The sequence below is a fragment of the Oryctolagus cuniculus genome, chromosome 9 (assembly GCF_964237555.1).
Source record: "Oryctolagus cuniculus chromosome 9, mOryCun1.1, whole genome shotgun sequence".
NCBI lineage: Eukaryota > Metazoa > Chordata > Mammalia > Lagomorpha > Leporidae > Oryctolagus > Oryctolagus cuniculus.
Window position 1 is genome coordinate 9,794,300 of NC_091440.1, and position 15,705 is coordinate 9,810,004.

Consider the following 15,705-nt stretch of genomic DNA (forward strand, 5'->3'; position numbering starts at 1 on the left):
TAATAGCAGCATTAATTAATTAATGTAGCATGATCAGAAGACATGCTCAGCAACACCCAACACAACCCAACACACCATTCCCACCCAGTGTTCTGTGGCTAACAAGTGTCCAGGAGGAAGCAGGGAATAGAGATCGAACAACGCTGTGCTGTGGTAGAGGATAACTCACCTGGAATTTCAAGCCAGAGCATATTTCTGCATAGTAATTAGACTCTATATTACTATTAGTTTTCACAGACTATATCTCTCTATCTATCTATACACATACATACACATATACATATGTACATGTTTTAAAATAACTTTCATGAACTAATCTAAGAATTGAGTCACTAAGTATAAACTGGACACTTTCTATGTCCTGCTGAGCTAGGTGCTGTATAGGGGTACATGACAGGCACATTCCAGGACTCTATGAAAACACAGTAGGAGAAAAGACCTAGTCTTGGGCAGGAGGTCAGGAAATCTTCAAATAACAGCTTATAAAGTCAAGCTTATAAATACATGAAGTTCAGAGGCTCTTTGTATACACTTGCTATTTACTGAACAAACACTGTGTAAGTACTGCTTCTTATGATTTTCCTCTTTCTAAGGAGAAATTTTACTCTAGCTCTAAACTCTAAGTATTACCCCACTGTTCAACAATTCACCTCTGGCATTGCTTCAAATAATGTTCTTCTTCGTTTGGTAAATTCTTTCATATCAGTCAAGATCTCATGCTTTACTTCAGGTGGCAGACTGCTGAAGTCCTCAGATTCAATATCTATCGCATGAGGGTTATGAAAGAATTCTTCCTGTGAAGAATAAGATGTAATAACAGGAAATTTACACTTCACACAGGTAATACAATTCGTCACTACAGATATTTACTGTGCTGACGTCATAAACACAGTTTCACATCATCTACAACAGCCTGAACACAGTAGCACATAATTTGCAATAGGCATTGAAGTGAACAGGTAGATTAGAGAATGTATCTTTTCATTCAAATGCAGAAATACTCTCTAAGATCCCTCTAAGGCAACAAGGACTGTTCTAGGTGTTAGGGTACCATGGAGATCATGCCAGATAAGAGATCCCTACTCTGAAGAGTGCAGGAAGGCATACAACAAACCAGCTAACAGTAAGAAAACAGATTAACCTGATAAGACAGTGAATAAGAGAAGAGGAAGAAAAACAGATTTGTCTGATAGAGAAGACTCCATTTTTTAGGATCTGTGAGCAGGAACTCAAAACACAGCTAAGTACTGAATCAGGGACTCCAGGCTGAAGTAAGAGCAAGTGCAAAGGCCCTAGGGTATAAATGAGCCTGATACATTTGAGCAGTATTTGTAATTCCCTCAATTATTTTGCTCTTGACCTAAAATCAAAAATGAAATTAAAAATGAGAAATTCACAGACTTGGAAAAGTATAAAATTTTCCTAAATGTTAACTAAAATTTAAATAAAAAGTACTTTAAAACTCCTCATCAGGGTGGACACTGTGGTAGAGTGAGTCAAACTGCCACTTGGGACACTAATGTTCCACACCGGTGTGCGGGTCTGAGTGCCAGCTCCTCTGCTTCCGATCCAGCTTCCTACTACTGCATCCTGGGAGGCAGCATATGACAGCTCAAGTGCTTGGGCTCCTGCCACATGGGAGATCCCAGTGGAGTACTGGGCTCCTGGCTTCAGCCTGGCACAGCCCCCACTGATGTGGGTGTTTGGGAACTGAACCAGAAGATGGGAGATCTCTCTCTCCCTTTATCACTGCCATTCAAGCAGACTATTAAAACAGACAACCTTTGTTCAAAATTTCATTAATAAAAAGACACAACTGCTGTCCTATTTGTCTGCTATGTGGTGATGTGCACACGTACATCCACTGAGCACTCAACACAGCCCCATCACTCTGCATGGTGTCCTGTACTCTGCTCACCAGTGCTCCCAACACCTCCCTGAGGAAGGCATCCAGATCTTCTCCTCTTACCAAAAAAGAAAGGAAATAAAGCCTAGCGAAATTAATGAATCTAAGATCACACTGCTCGTAAATAGTGAAGCCTAAACTGAAATGCAGGTCTTTCTGAGCACAAGATCTAGGGTCTTAACCAAGACAGCTACCATTCACTGCATTAACCATCCAGAGCTTCTACAAGTGAAAGCCTTCCACCAGACATACCAAAGCAGTCTAAACAAAAAAGAAACAGCGAATCTGGGAATCAAATAATGCTATCTGCTACACTAAGAAACTTAAAAAATGCTTGTTTTACTTGTATATTTGGTACAACCTGAACTTGTAAAAATGCTACTCAGTAAAATATGTGTGGTGATGGTTTTAACACATATCCAATTCTTGCTATTTTTTTCTGTCAAATTCTCTCCCCCTTAATTATAAGATAGTCTTGGCAGCTAGATCCTGATAGAACATCCAGGATGGAGGAAGGACAGAGGAAAGGAGGCTGCTCGTTTCTGCAGGGAACTTCCTCTTGGAGCCTGTCCTTGGAAGGGAGCTCCTGCTGTGAACAGGCCCCAGGCCACATGAGGCCACATGCACACAGAAGTCTGACTTCCAGTGTCAACTGCCATGCAAGGGAGGAAGCTGCTGACGCCCAGTTTCAGCCTGACTGCATCTACAGGGGAGTTCCCAGACAGAACAGCCTTTGAGCTGATCGACTCCCAGCACTGCGGCACATCTGATAATAAGTGTAATAAGTGACCATTTCTACATCACAAAGTTACACAGCAATAAATTCCTAGAATGGGGCCAGAGCTGTAGCTGTGGGCCTGCGGTGCCAGCATCTCGTATGGGTGCCAGTTCTAGTCCCAGCTCCTCCTCTTCCGATCCAGCTCTCTGCTATGGCCTGGGGAAACAGTGGAGTTGCTTGGGCCCTGCACCAGCGTGGAAGACCCAGAAGAAGCTCCTGGCTTCAATGGCCCAGCTCCAGCCACTGCAGCCATTTAAGGAGTGAACCAGTGGATGGAAGACCTTTCTCTATGTCCTTCCCTCTCTGTCTATAACTCTACCTCTCAAGGAAATAAATAAAATCTAAAAAAAAAATTCCAAGAACATGTGCACATACATACATATATATGTACAGGTATATGTGGTACACATACACATGCCATATACTCATAAACACACAGGTATTCGACTGTAACAACTGTACAAAAAATAATCTAGAGTATCCAAAATGGCAACATTTATGTAAGTTGTTTACAGGTATTAATGTTTTCCATATTTTCTATAAATGTATGAATTATTATTTATTTTGTTGGTGGGCTACAAAAGAAAAATGGTTTATTTGGGCATGTATAATAGCAAATTCTATATATATCTACTCAAATATAGGTAGATAGTTTATATATTTATACATACACATAAACATATACATTACTTTTTATCATGAACGTTCATAAATTCATACTATCTCATTAATATTACTCATTTTCATGTCATTCATATCAAATGACACAACACATTCTAAAGTCATAACTTATTTAAATACCTGTAATGCTTGTTTTTGACTCATTCTTTCTTGCCATTCTTTTTCATCTTCCTCTTCTGAGCTGAAAATCAAGCACAAAGATGAAGTATCTTTGATTTTCAGTGACTAATAAAATCATTTCTTGAGTGCAAGCTGTGCTGGTTACAGGGGCTACAGTGGTAAATAAGATGGCAAGATCTGTGCCATCATAAGTCTCCTTGTCTGGAGGGGAACACGTGAGTAAGCCAATATAATATGATACAGTAACTTCCACCTCAGGGAAGAGCAGGCTGCTAAAGGCGCAACAAACAGCCACCTCACCCCCACACTGCGGGATCTTGAGAGGTTTCTGGAAACTGCAGCAACCATGCTGCTTGCAGTCAGCCATGAATGAGTGTGGGCTCCAGCTGCAGGATGTGAGGAAACTGTTCCAGCAGGAAGAAATAAATTCTCTACCCAGGTGGAAAAGAAAGCCTGCCTGGGAACAGTGTGAGGAGAGCAGGGGTGATTAAGTTGTTGAAAGTTTAATCAAAAAGAAACAAGAAGCTTAGAACTGTTTTAGGTAAGGAAACTATCAGGCTTGAGTTTTAAGCAGATTTTATAATATGAAGCAGAGACTGAGCTTGGCAAGGAGGAGTTACCGCAAAAGGGGTTAGATCAAAGACAAAGACAGAAAGAAGTCTGGAAGCTGTTCCTGGAGAAAGGTGGTGGTGGTGGTGGTGGTGGTGGTGGTGGTGGCAAGGGAGATAAAGAGAACTGGACTTATTCAAAAGCTAGTGTCTCTTGGGAGCTCATGGAAAAGGAATGAGGAAGACAGGAAAGGAAGACAAACTGTCTAGGCTTCCACTCCTCTACCTCCTTCAAACACAGAAACTGCTGCAGATGACAGGCTGTCAGAGGAAGGGGAACACAGAGGAGCTAAGGAGGACTGGACGGAGACTCTGTGCCAAGAGAACAGGACAGCAGGACATGGTGTTAATGGGGTGAAGATGAGGACACCGAGAAATGCAAGGTATCTACTGCACTGCGCAACAAGGACAGATGTCATCAGGGTAATTCAGCATGGTGGTGCGAGGCAACAGTGGGATGAGAATCAGTAAGCAAAAGATAAGAAAAACTAAAAGGAGAGTCTTCATGAATTTTATACCCATGGTGCTAGTAGTGTTCAGAATGAAAGAGAATAATGAACCAAAACTCATCAAAACACAAAGTTAGCAAATTAAAAATGTAATTTTTGAAAAATATTCAAAATGGTATAGAGAATGCATATTTCAAATGCATGAGTAAATTCCCACATGCCTCATCAGGTATAAAAGGATTTAAATCTGTCTGAATATACCCATGGATGAAATAATATTTTTCAATTTTATTTACTTTTATTTATGTGAAAGGGGCAGAGTAACAGAGAGAGAAAGAGAGAAAAGACCTTTCATCTGCTAGTTCAGTCCCCAAATGCCCAGAACAGCCAGACCTAGGCCAGGCTGAAGCCAGGAACCAGGAACTCCACCTGGGTCAGCTGCATGTGTGGCAGGGACCCAAGGACTGAAACTATCATCTGCTGCCTCCTAGGGTGAGCATTAGCAGGAAGCTGGGTCAGAAGCAGAGGTGGGGCTCCCAGGCACTCTGATCTGGAACCCACCACGACACAATGCCCATCCCTAAAATAATACTGTTAAAACATTTACCTGTGTTTTTCTTCCTCTTTCAAAGGTGGTAAAACGTAGATGTCATCTTCTCTTTGAACTTGAGTGAGACTCGGGAGTGCTTCATTTCTGAAAAATACACGCGCCTTTGACTAGTAGCATTGTGAGCCAATAATCCTCCCTTACTGACTACAAAAGCCTTGCTCAGGAGGCGAACAGGAGAAAACACATGGGCAATGGACTTCCCCCTCCTGACCTGGCTGTCCCTGGGCTACTGCTGGGAAAAGTCAAAGTACGGTGTACAAGCAAAAAAGAAACATGCTAGGGCTCCTGAGCCTCAGCCACAGCCTCAACCACGGTCTTGAAGAAGAACATTCTGAAAGTACGAAGTGTAATTCGCGCATCCCTCCAGCTTCTCTACCTCATTAACAAAGCCCACATCACAGAGCAGAGAACTTTTGTTAGCTTCTGACCACCATGTCAAATACCATCCCTGCCTACTCCTCTCTCCACTCCTCATTTTCGGGTGAGAGTTAACATTAGAGGAAGAGAACCACAGGGCTCTCACACAAAAATAAACAATTTTTAAATCTCTAATATTAATGTAATTCCTCTTACCTCTTGCTTTTGAAAGCAGTTTTGAGAGCTTGTCTTTTCAAAAATGTTTTCAGAAGCTTTTCTGTAGTTTTCCTGGAATCAGTAGATGCTAAATCCTTTCTCTGCCTCCTCTTAGCCTATGAAAACAGAGAATAAAAGATTTTATCTCAGGGTATTATTCTATTAAAAACATTCCTGTGAGTTTTTTTGCCCCCATGCAGTTTAGTTTGTCTCAGTTTTGTGTTTTAGTATTTCTTCCTAAATGTTCTAACAATACCTTCAGGATTATGCTATATACAGGACACCCAGAGTTTCCATCTAAACTATTTCTTAATGGGATAGCTCTCATACACGCTTGTAAACTTTTAATTTCTCTTAAATGTCCTTTAATATTCCAAAGAAGTCAAAAACATAATGATACATATTCAAGCAAATGCTTCCCAGAAAGAATTATCTTAATTGACCAATATTTTTCTTTAAAAGGTCATAATTTTAAATATTGATTTCCATTCAAACATTTATGTAATTCTGGCTCTCAACATTCAAGATTGCCATGAGAAACTTACTATGTGTCAAAACACCTTGTAAAAAATATCCAAGGAGGGATAAATGAAATAGCCCCTGTGCTCATGGCAGATGAAAGTAACCACAGTCTTCCATTTTCCTTCCTCATCCTTCTAACAAGTATTCAATAACATAGGCTCTGGATCATTGCAAACTGAAACATTCACATCTAAACACTTTCACTGGAGCAATCAATGTCCTACGTGCTCACTTAATTAGGCAATAGCCACCTGGACAATTATAAATTGTTGAACTTGTATTTTCAATGTATGGTACTTCCAAAACTTCATAAAATTAAAAGATGTTTACTTTGCTGCTTTTGTAATCAACACATCATACTGATTTCATAATACATTTTCCATGAACTTTTTGAGGTCCATATGCATGGATATCAAAACTTTCTGCACTTAGGCCAGTGCCACGGCTCACTAGGCTAATCCTCCTCCTGCAGTGCTGGCACCCCGGGTTCTAGTCCCAGTTAGGGCACCGGATTCTGTCCCGGTTGCCCCACTTCCAGGCCAGCTCTCTGCTGTGGCCCGAGAAGGCAGTGGAGGATGGCTCAAGTGCTTGGGCCCTGCACCCGCATGGGAGACCAAGAGGAAGCACCTGGCTACTGGCTTTGGATCAGTGCAGCGCGCTGGCCGTAACAGCCATTTGTGGGGTGAACCAATGGAAGGAAGACCTTTCTCTCTGTCTTTCTCTCTCACTGTCTAACTCTGCCTGTCAAAAACAAAAACAAAAACCTTTACTTTTTAATTCTATTTTTCATGAACGTTCTTAAATATCCTAGTATAAAAGTCATAAGTTCCATAAATACAAATGAGTGCTGAAATTTGCATTTTCAAACATTTCTTACACTACTTCCATATTAAATTAGTTTATAGTCATTCTTTTATATCAAGTCCAATTTCCTTCCAGGATAATATACTTTAGTCACCACTTGGCAGCACAGAACACTGCTCACTCCCAAATCCAATCTTCTTTAGAAGAAGCCTTGCAATCCCTCAAGTATGTGACTGCATATGCAGTGGGCATTCTGCAAACAGAATTTCCATAATGTTCTGATCAAAGGCAGCTAAGCTGGAATCAATGCAGAACGTCTATATACTCTGGAGGAAAAACTGAATTTTAAGAATGCTAAGCGTTTTAGCCACAAGTGAAATTTTATCATCACACGCATTATGCATTCTCACAAATCAACCATTTATAAAAGAAAAAACCATTTGTGTTTATCTTGTTTATTTGTTCAAGATGAATTTCACAAGTAGTTGAAATTGAATTTGTTATGTGTCAAAATAAATTCTGGTTTGAAAAATTTGGCTAGAGAGACAATACAATTTTATTTAAACTTCTCTTTCTTTCCAAGGCTGCAGAAGAAAAAAAAAATTAGATGGTACTTACCAAAGTCTGTTTCTTCAGTAGTGGAGCATCCCCATCAAACACAAAAATAGGACGAATTCGAAAAAATAAGAGTTTGCAGAGGCGATGAAACAAAGTGAGAAGATGAGCATTTTCTATGGCGTTCCCATGGCGATCTCGGACTCCTTTAAGTGCCTGGTTTAACCAAATACTAATATCTGGGAGAATTGTTAATGGAAAACATTTTGGAATCTCTTCCCTCATCTTTATAACTTTAGTTTCCTAAAAACAGGTATCAGCCAAAGGTGGAACACAAAGCATGCATCACCATTCATTTGAAATGTTTGGTGCTGATGGAGTCAGTGGACCGATTCAAACCTCTGTTAATACTATTTGCATACTGAATTTTTTAAAACCAACAGACATGTTCTTCAAACAATCTAATTGCAAAGAATTCCTTCTTTCAAATTTGGTGATCTATAAAGAATCTTAGTAAAGTAGCACACATTTTCCTGAGGATAATTTGGCAATTCACAGCAAAAGACTTAAAAACTTGCATCCTATTTTATCTAAGAATTCTACAGCAAGAAATGATCACGGATTTTAATAAGATTTATTTACAAGAATGCGGCGCCGCGGCTCACTAGGCTAATCCTCCACCTTGTGGTGCCGGCACACCGGGTTCTAGACCCAGTCGGGGCGCCGGATTCTGTCCCGGTTGCTCCTCTTCCAGGCCAGCTCTCTGCTGTGGCCAGGGAGTGCAGTGGAGGATGGCCCAAGTGCTTGGGCCCTGCACCCCATGGGAGACCAGGAGAAGTATCTGGCTCCTGCCATTGGATCAGCGCAGTGCGCCGGCCGCAGCGCGCCGGCCGCGGCGGCCATTGGAGGGTGAACCAATGGCAAAGGAAGACCTTTCTCTCTGTCTCTCTCTCTCACTGTCCACTCTGCCTGTCAAAAAATAAAAAAATTTAAAAATTTTTAAAAAAGGAATGCTTGTTTCTAACAATGAAAAGATGAGGAATTTTAAAACATTTCCAACAAGTCTTTTTTGAAAATGAAATTATGATATATTTCTTTGCTAGAATATCAAGAAGTCTCTAAAAATGAAAGTTCCAGAAGTGTAGCTAGTGATAAAATAGTCACAAAAAGGAAGCATAAAATATACTTCCATTCATATTATCTGTTATGTTAAATATAAAAACTAGAAGTTCACACCCAAAATATTATGAATAGTTATTTCTGCTAAGGTTAAAGGTAGTTTGTTTTCTTCTGGAATTTTCTTAGATTTTTAGGCTTTTCTAAGAAATGTTTCCAAGTTTATTTTATTTGAAAGGCAGGGAGACAGAGACAGAGACAGAGAGAAAGAGAGAGAGAGAAGAGAATCTCCCAGCTGCTAGTTCTTCCAAATGCCCATAACAGCTAGATTTGGGCCAGGCCAAAACCAGGAGTCAGAAACTCCACCTGGGTGTCCCACATGGGTGGCAGGGATTGAAGTATGTAAGCCATTATCTGCTGTCTCCCAAGGTGCACATTAGCAGAAAGCTGGAGACTAAAATGCAGGCTCTCAGATGGCAGATGTGGGTGTCACAAACTGGCTTAATCTGTTGCTCTGCGATGCCCATCTTTAAAAAAATGCTTCTTTAAAAACGTACTTTATGTTTGTCCATTAGAATGACCCAGTACTCTGCCAGCTCCTCTAACTTGCCATGAAACTGTTTCTCAATGAACTTTGTTAGGCCCTCTTCTTCCCTCCTGTCTACATGATCTAGTGAGACTAACTTCACCCCACACCACATCCACTCCCACACACATCCTGTCTGTACACGTATGGCCCAAAGCTTGCTCCTAAAGTTGACATCTCTACATGGTACCTCACAGACATCAAAACTGAGTCCATGTCTCCTCCACTCGGCGCTCAAGCCCCATCGCAGTGTCACTCTCATCCATCAAGCCACAGCTCTGGGTGTTGTCACACAATTCCCCACATTACAAGGTCTTCCAATTCTACTTCCTAATTTGGAAGGCATATTTTAGCTTTTATCAATATATCATTAGAGAAAACGTTTTCAAACTTCTGGAGCCTTTAGGAGATCTAAAACTCTTCCATGGCCTGCAAAGTTCAGAGTGTTCTGGCCTCTTCTTTTTTCCCATCTCACTTCAAGCCATTGGGCTTTACTCTAACCTGGATATCACTTCCTGCCTTCAGGGTTTTCCCACATGCCCTTCCTCTGCCCAAAATCCTTTCTCCCTCTCTCAATCCAGTTACCTCCTACTCTGAGGTCTCAGTCTACCGGTCACTTCCTTGGCCTAGATAAAGACCTCTGGTTACACATTATTATTCAAAAACATGTTGTTTGTTATGAAGCAGGAATTTTTTAATGCACTAGGGATATAACACTGAACACCACAAAGTGCTTGGGCCATTATGGAGCTCAGTGGAAAGCAAGCTGTCATAATATTTAGACCTATCATAGTTAAATGCTATCATGAGCCAAGCATATCCAACCCCAAATATATGAACTGAATATAGTCATGTACAAAACATATGATGCCCATGCCAAAAAAGCTTGCATTTTAACAGGAAAGACAATTTAAAAATAATACATTAAGCTGTAGTTGAGCAGTAAGAAAAAAAAAATAGAGCATTCCAGTCTAGCTCTCTGCTGTGGCCCAGGAAGGCAGTGGAAGTTGGCCCAGGTGCTTGGGCCCTGCACCCGCATGGGAGACCAGGAGGAGGCACCTGGCTCCTGGCTTCGGATCCCTAGTGGCCATTTTGGGGGTGAACCAACGGAAAAGGAAGACCTTTCTCTCTCTCTCTCTCTCTCTCTCACTAACTCTGCCTGTCAAAAAAAAAAAAGAAAAAAGAACAAATGGGAGTTGAGGGCTGTTTAGTTGGGGAAGGCCTACCTAAGAGGCAACCAAGACCTGAATGACTAAAAGGAGCTGGGGGATAAACCACAGGGAGAGAGGACCAGCTAGATGGTGGAAGAGGTAACTGCAAGAGCTGATGTAGATGCCATTAGGTTTTCAGAAAGTGATGTAAGGATCACCTTGGTGGATGTGTGGAATAATTATGCAGAAACCAGCTTTTTAAAAGAGCTAGTTACAATGGCCCAAGTTAAAGTGCATACTGGTGGTTCAGACCACAAGAAGGAGCCCTCTGAGAAGTAGAACTCGGTATAGACTTGAATCTGTAAGGTACTGGATACAAGTTTCTGTTGGGAGTGTTTCTGCTTGCTACACTATCATGTAGAATTAAGTAAGTCTCTACAGGGCCCATGAATTCCACATCTGGGGCTCTCAACCCTACTACCAATTAGAACAGGATTTAAAGTTTTGAAACATATATACAGCTAAATTGCCTAAGCTTAGGCATATTCTAATTGAAGTGGGTCTTTTTTTTTTTTTTAATCAATCTAAGTAGTGCCAATTTTCAGCAGAGGTTCTAGCTTAAAATTCTTAGAAAAGTAATAAACATGTAAAATTAGACAAACTTAAAAAAAGCTGCATAATTCAACTTGACTAATTTCAACACTTTTAGGAGATAAAATTAAATTTCTCCCAGGGCTGGAAAAGCTAAAATCTGGAACAATGCCAGAAATCACTTTCGTGAGAAGACTCAACAGAATGGTAACATTCTGAAGAATTTTTTTAATCCTATAGTTAGGAAACTCTAAATTTGCCATTATTATGCATAACATAAAGGTATAATAACACACTTACATGCATTTTACAAATGCTAAGGTCCATAAGAAACAAAAGTTAAACTGTTACTTCTATATTATTTGACACAGACATTGAGATTATATCAACAAACAGGACACTCACCTATACAGATAGTAAAAGATCAATTTATTTTAGGGATCCAACAGTAAATTATGCAGCTGGTACAGTCATTGGTAAGTTCTTCTTTAACAAACAAACAAACAAAATCTAAATATATTTCAGATGTCTGAATCTCCATGGAAAGAGAGCAAAGGGAGCAGGGTGATCTGGTGCAGCAGACTGAGCCACAGCCTGGGGACCTACATGTCACATCGGAGTGCTAGGTGGAGTCCCAGCTACTCCAATTCTGACTCAGCTTCCCACTAATGCATTCTGGGAGGCAGCAGATGAGGGCCCCAGTGCTCGGGTCCCTACAACCCATGTGGGAGACACAGATGGAGCTCCAAATTCCTGGTTTCAGTCCGGCCCAGCCCCAGATGTGGTGGGAATTCAAGGAGAGAATCAGCAGATGGAAGATCTCTACCACCACCACTACCCTGCCTTTCAAATAAAAAATTTAAAAAAAAAAAAAAGAAGAAGAAGAAGAAAGAAAGCCAACTGTAGACAGAGCACACTACACAGTACATATGAGATTATCACTGTAACCAGAGTATCTTTCATAGTCCTGTTTAACCTCTTAAGAGTGGTTTCATGTTCCAAATATCTCTTTGAGCCATCAACAAATATCCTATGTGAAATGTTTTTACCTTTCCTTAGACAATGCCTTAAATAGTTTGAATACTGAACTTCATGTGTCATCTCGATTTCACAAATTCTTAATTCCTCATAAGAGCTGCAACATAAGGCCGGCGCCGCGGATCACTAGGCTAATCCTCCACCTTGCGGTGCCAGCACACCGGGTTCTAGTCCCAGTCGGGGCGCCGGATTCTGTCCCGGTTGCCCCTCTTCCAGGCCAGCTCTCTGCTGTGGCCAGGGAGTGCAGTGGAGGATGGCCCAAGTGCTTGGGCCCTGCACCCCATGGGAAACCAGGAGAAGCACCTGGCTCCTGCCATTGGATCAGCGCGGTGCGCCAGCCGTGGCAGCCATTAGAGGGTAAACCAACGGCAAAGGAAGACCTTTCTCTCTGTCTCTCTCACTATCCACTCTGCCTGTCAAAAAATAAAAATAAAAAAAAAGAGCTGCAACATAAAACGACCCAAATCTTTGCTCAAGTTTTTAGTGTTACTGTGTCCAAAACTCACCCACCCATAGATCTAGGGAAATCTTTAGGGTGTGATGACACCCTCAGACCACTAGATGGCAACAACAGTGCACAGTCTAAAAAATCTTTCTCTTTTCCCCAACTCAAAGTACCCTGCATAAAAACCTTCAAGTCAAAATTTCATTACAGATAGATCTGAAAATTATTCACCTGGCAAAAAATAATCTCATGATACCTTAAAAATTACCAGTGTCCCATTATTTCTAAGTTGTTTATATACTGAAGAACTAACTTCTTTGCTGAATTCGCAGATTCCTGAGATGTCAATCACGTCGCTCCTCCCCTGGTCCTTCTATTGTTTACATAACTGGTCCCCATTTTGGAAACTGGTGTAAGGTACCTGGCATAGCAGGGTCAGTCAAAAAAGTGTTTTACTTGAACAAAAATTCTCAAAAAACACTAACATTTTAATAATTAATAATTTTTTAAAAAATTGAATTCCAACGACACAAGCAAATCAGCCAAATATGTGCACCAAAAAAGTCAATTCCAGGGGTAAGAAGAAAATAACTCTACACTTTTGAAATATTTCCAGTGACGTACAATATGAATTTCCAAAACCGTAATTTAATAGAAGCTGTCAATTAAAAGAACCGTCAACGGAGCAAGCCCAGCACAGCAGGAAATACTGATGGGCCCCACACCGACCCCGCGTGTCGCTTCTCTTATCACCGCCGCTTTCGCAGAGAATCACGCAGCGGGGCGGCGGGCACGGACCCGGACCGGTCCCCGCGCTGGAAGGCAGAGCCGGGGACGGAGCCCCGCACCCCACACCCCGCACGGTCCCGGTGTCCCCCGCCCGGGGAGCCCCGAGCCCCGCACCCGCACCCACGCGCCCACGCGGCGTTAGGATACCGACAGCCAGGATCTTGCCTTCCAGCGTCTCGGGGCTGACCTGCCGCCCGGAGCACTCCAGCAGCTTCCACAGCCCCTGGACCCCCATGAGGCCGCCGGCGGAGACCCTCGACTCGAGTCTTCCTGCAACAGGCTACGCCGCCGCGCGGGGCCCCGGGGATGATGGAAAGCAACGCAGAGCCCGAGGTTTGCCAGGGGCAACCGGCATCAGGGATAGCGAGGCAGACACCGCCTCCCGGAACAAGGGCGAGACCAGGGCATGGCCGCCTGCGGGAAGGAGCGGACTCTGTCCGACCCGGGGCCTCAGCGCCAGTGTCCGCACTCCTGAGGGAAAGCTGGGGTGAGCGCACGGACACCGCGGGTACCGCCCGCCTGCTCAGGTGGGTCCGCAAACCCACCAGAAATGGGCCACTCGGCTTCCGTCTGTTGCGACGACAGGAGCGGAAGCCTGGCGCCGCGCTCTGACGTACATTCGCTGCGCCCGCGGCGCGCCGGAAGTGAACGGGAGCTCCATGCCCCGTGCCGCCTTACCGAGGTGAGGGTTGACCGCGCGGCTTTCTGGGTCAGCCTCTGCTTCATTGCGCCGCCGGTTGTGAAGTGATACCAACGGGTTGTTTTTTATAGGTGAAGCGACAACTGAAAGGTGGTCTGCATTGAGTGTTTTTAAACTAATAGTTATTTGTAGGATAGCGTGTGGCAATTAGTAATACAGATTAAAGCCTTAATTTTTGAGATATAGTTTTCTCCAGGATCTGAAAGTTAGAATTCAGTGGCTTGTGCGTAAGAAAGGATATGAAATTCCCACATTAACTCCAGAAAGTCATCGGCTCCAGGACGCTCAGGCCAAGATTCGAATAACCAACCTTAGAGTGTCTGGCTTTATCTGTACAGAGGGCGTCCAACAAGTCTATTTTAATGAGGATTAGAAGTGATAGGTGCTGATCCCTTTGTTCAGTAGCGACTTCATAAATGTTACTGTTAGCTCACATATTCACCTGGGAACTGCAGTACTGAAACTAGATCGCTGCTTATTCACACTTGAACTATAGTGTTGAAACTGGATCCAAACTCAGAAAGATTGCTTTAAAGGAGCAGGTTGTATTTTTAAGGAATCATGTAATGAGACTATCAAAAGTAAGGTTTTTAGTAAAACAGAAATGGTTGGTTAATGGTAGGCCTGTTTAATCAATGTAGTCAAAATCAGTTTTCTATCAGGAATAATTCTGACAAAGTACATTGTGCATTTTCTCCATGTGTAAAATAATCCCTAGAACACTGTTGTATTTACCATTGGTCAGCTTTTTGTTATTGTAACTAACTTTCTTTTATTTATTTATTTATTTGACAGGCAGAGTGGACAGTGAGAGAGAGAGACAGAGAGAAAGGTTTTCCTTTGCCGTTGGTTCACCCTCCAATGGCCGCCACGACCAGCGCGCTGCGACGGGCGCACCGCGCTGATCCAAAGGCAGGAGCCAGGTGCTTCTGGTCTCCCATGGGGTGCAGGGCCCAAGCACCTGGGCCATCCTCCACTGCACTCCCTGGCCACAGCAGAGAGCTGGCCTGGAAGAGGGGCAACCAAGACAGAATCCGGCACCCCAATCGGGACTAGAACCCGGTGTGCCGGCGCCGCAAGGCGGAGGATTAGCCTACTGAGCCGCGGTGCAGGCCTATTGTAACTAACTTTCTAAAACAGAAAAGATATGCTTAGCTAACAGTTTTGAAAATTCACATCCAAGACTGAGTGACCCTGTTCAACACTGGTTTAGTCTCTAATGAGTGTTGCAGTGGGGGAGCAGTAAAGAATTGCTTGGTGAACCAGAGAACAGAATAATGGAGTGGCTGGGCCCAACTCAGGCTTTTATAACCAATCCTCAAACCAGAACTACCTTTCAGGGGCACGCCCCCAAATACCTTAGGATCTCCTATGAGGCCCACCTTCTAAGTACCATAATTGAATTATGTTTCCATTCTCTTACCATTAACATGGGGCTTTGGGACTTAAAGTCCTGCATAAGTTCTGGAAGCAAATCATTTTCAAACCATAATAGTAATATTATTGCCTATTCAGTCTTTGCCTCACAGCAAACTAAACCTACTCAAACCAAGAGCCAGCTTGACTGTTATTTCCTCCACTTCTGACGCTAAACAGGAGTTCCATAAATACTGTCCATAAATTGAGGCAGGTCTCCAGTCTAAAGCACTCCAGGATCAGGTGTTGTGGCGCAGCAGGTTAGGC

At 42.7% G+C, this 15,705-nt stretch overlaps 1 protein-coding gene across 1 annotated transcript in view; it reads right to left on the bottom strand.

Annotated features, from left to right (window-relative positions):
- Window positions 1–13,937, bottom strand: part of ERCC5 (ERCC excision repair 5, endonuclease) — a 29,734-nt gene extending 15,797 nt beyond the window's left edge. Inside the window, exons 1-6 of the mRNA XM_051850455.2 lie at window positions 13,470–13,937; window positions 7,670–7,845; window positions 5,726–5,841; window positions 5,150–5,236; window positions 3,486–3,546; window positions 651–794 (exon numbers count right to left, since the gene is read on the bottom strand). Coding sequence (XP_051706415.2) covers window positions 651–794; window positions 3,486–3,546; window positions 5,150–5,236; window positions 5,726–5,841; window positions 7,670–7,845; window positions 13,470–13,557 — 672 coding nt within the window. The 5' untranslated portion in view covers window positions 13,558–13,937. The remainder of the gene's footprint in view (window positions 1–650; window positions 795–3,485; window positions 3,547–5,149; window positions 5,237–5,725; window positions 5,842–7,669; window positions 7,846–13,469) is intronic.
- Between the last annotated feature and the right edge of the window lie 1,768 nt (window positions 13,938–15,705).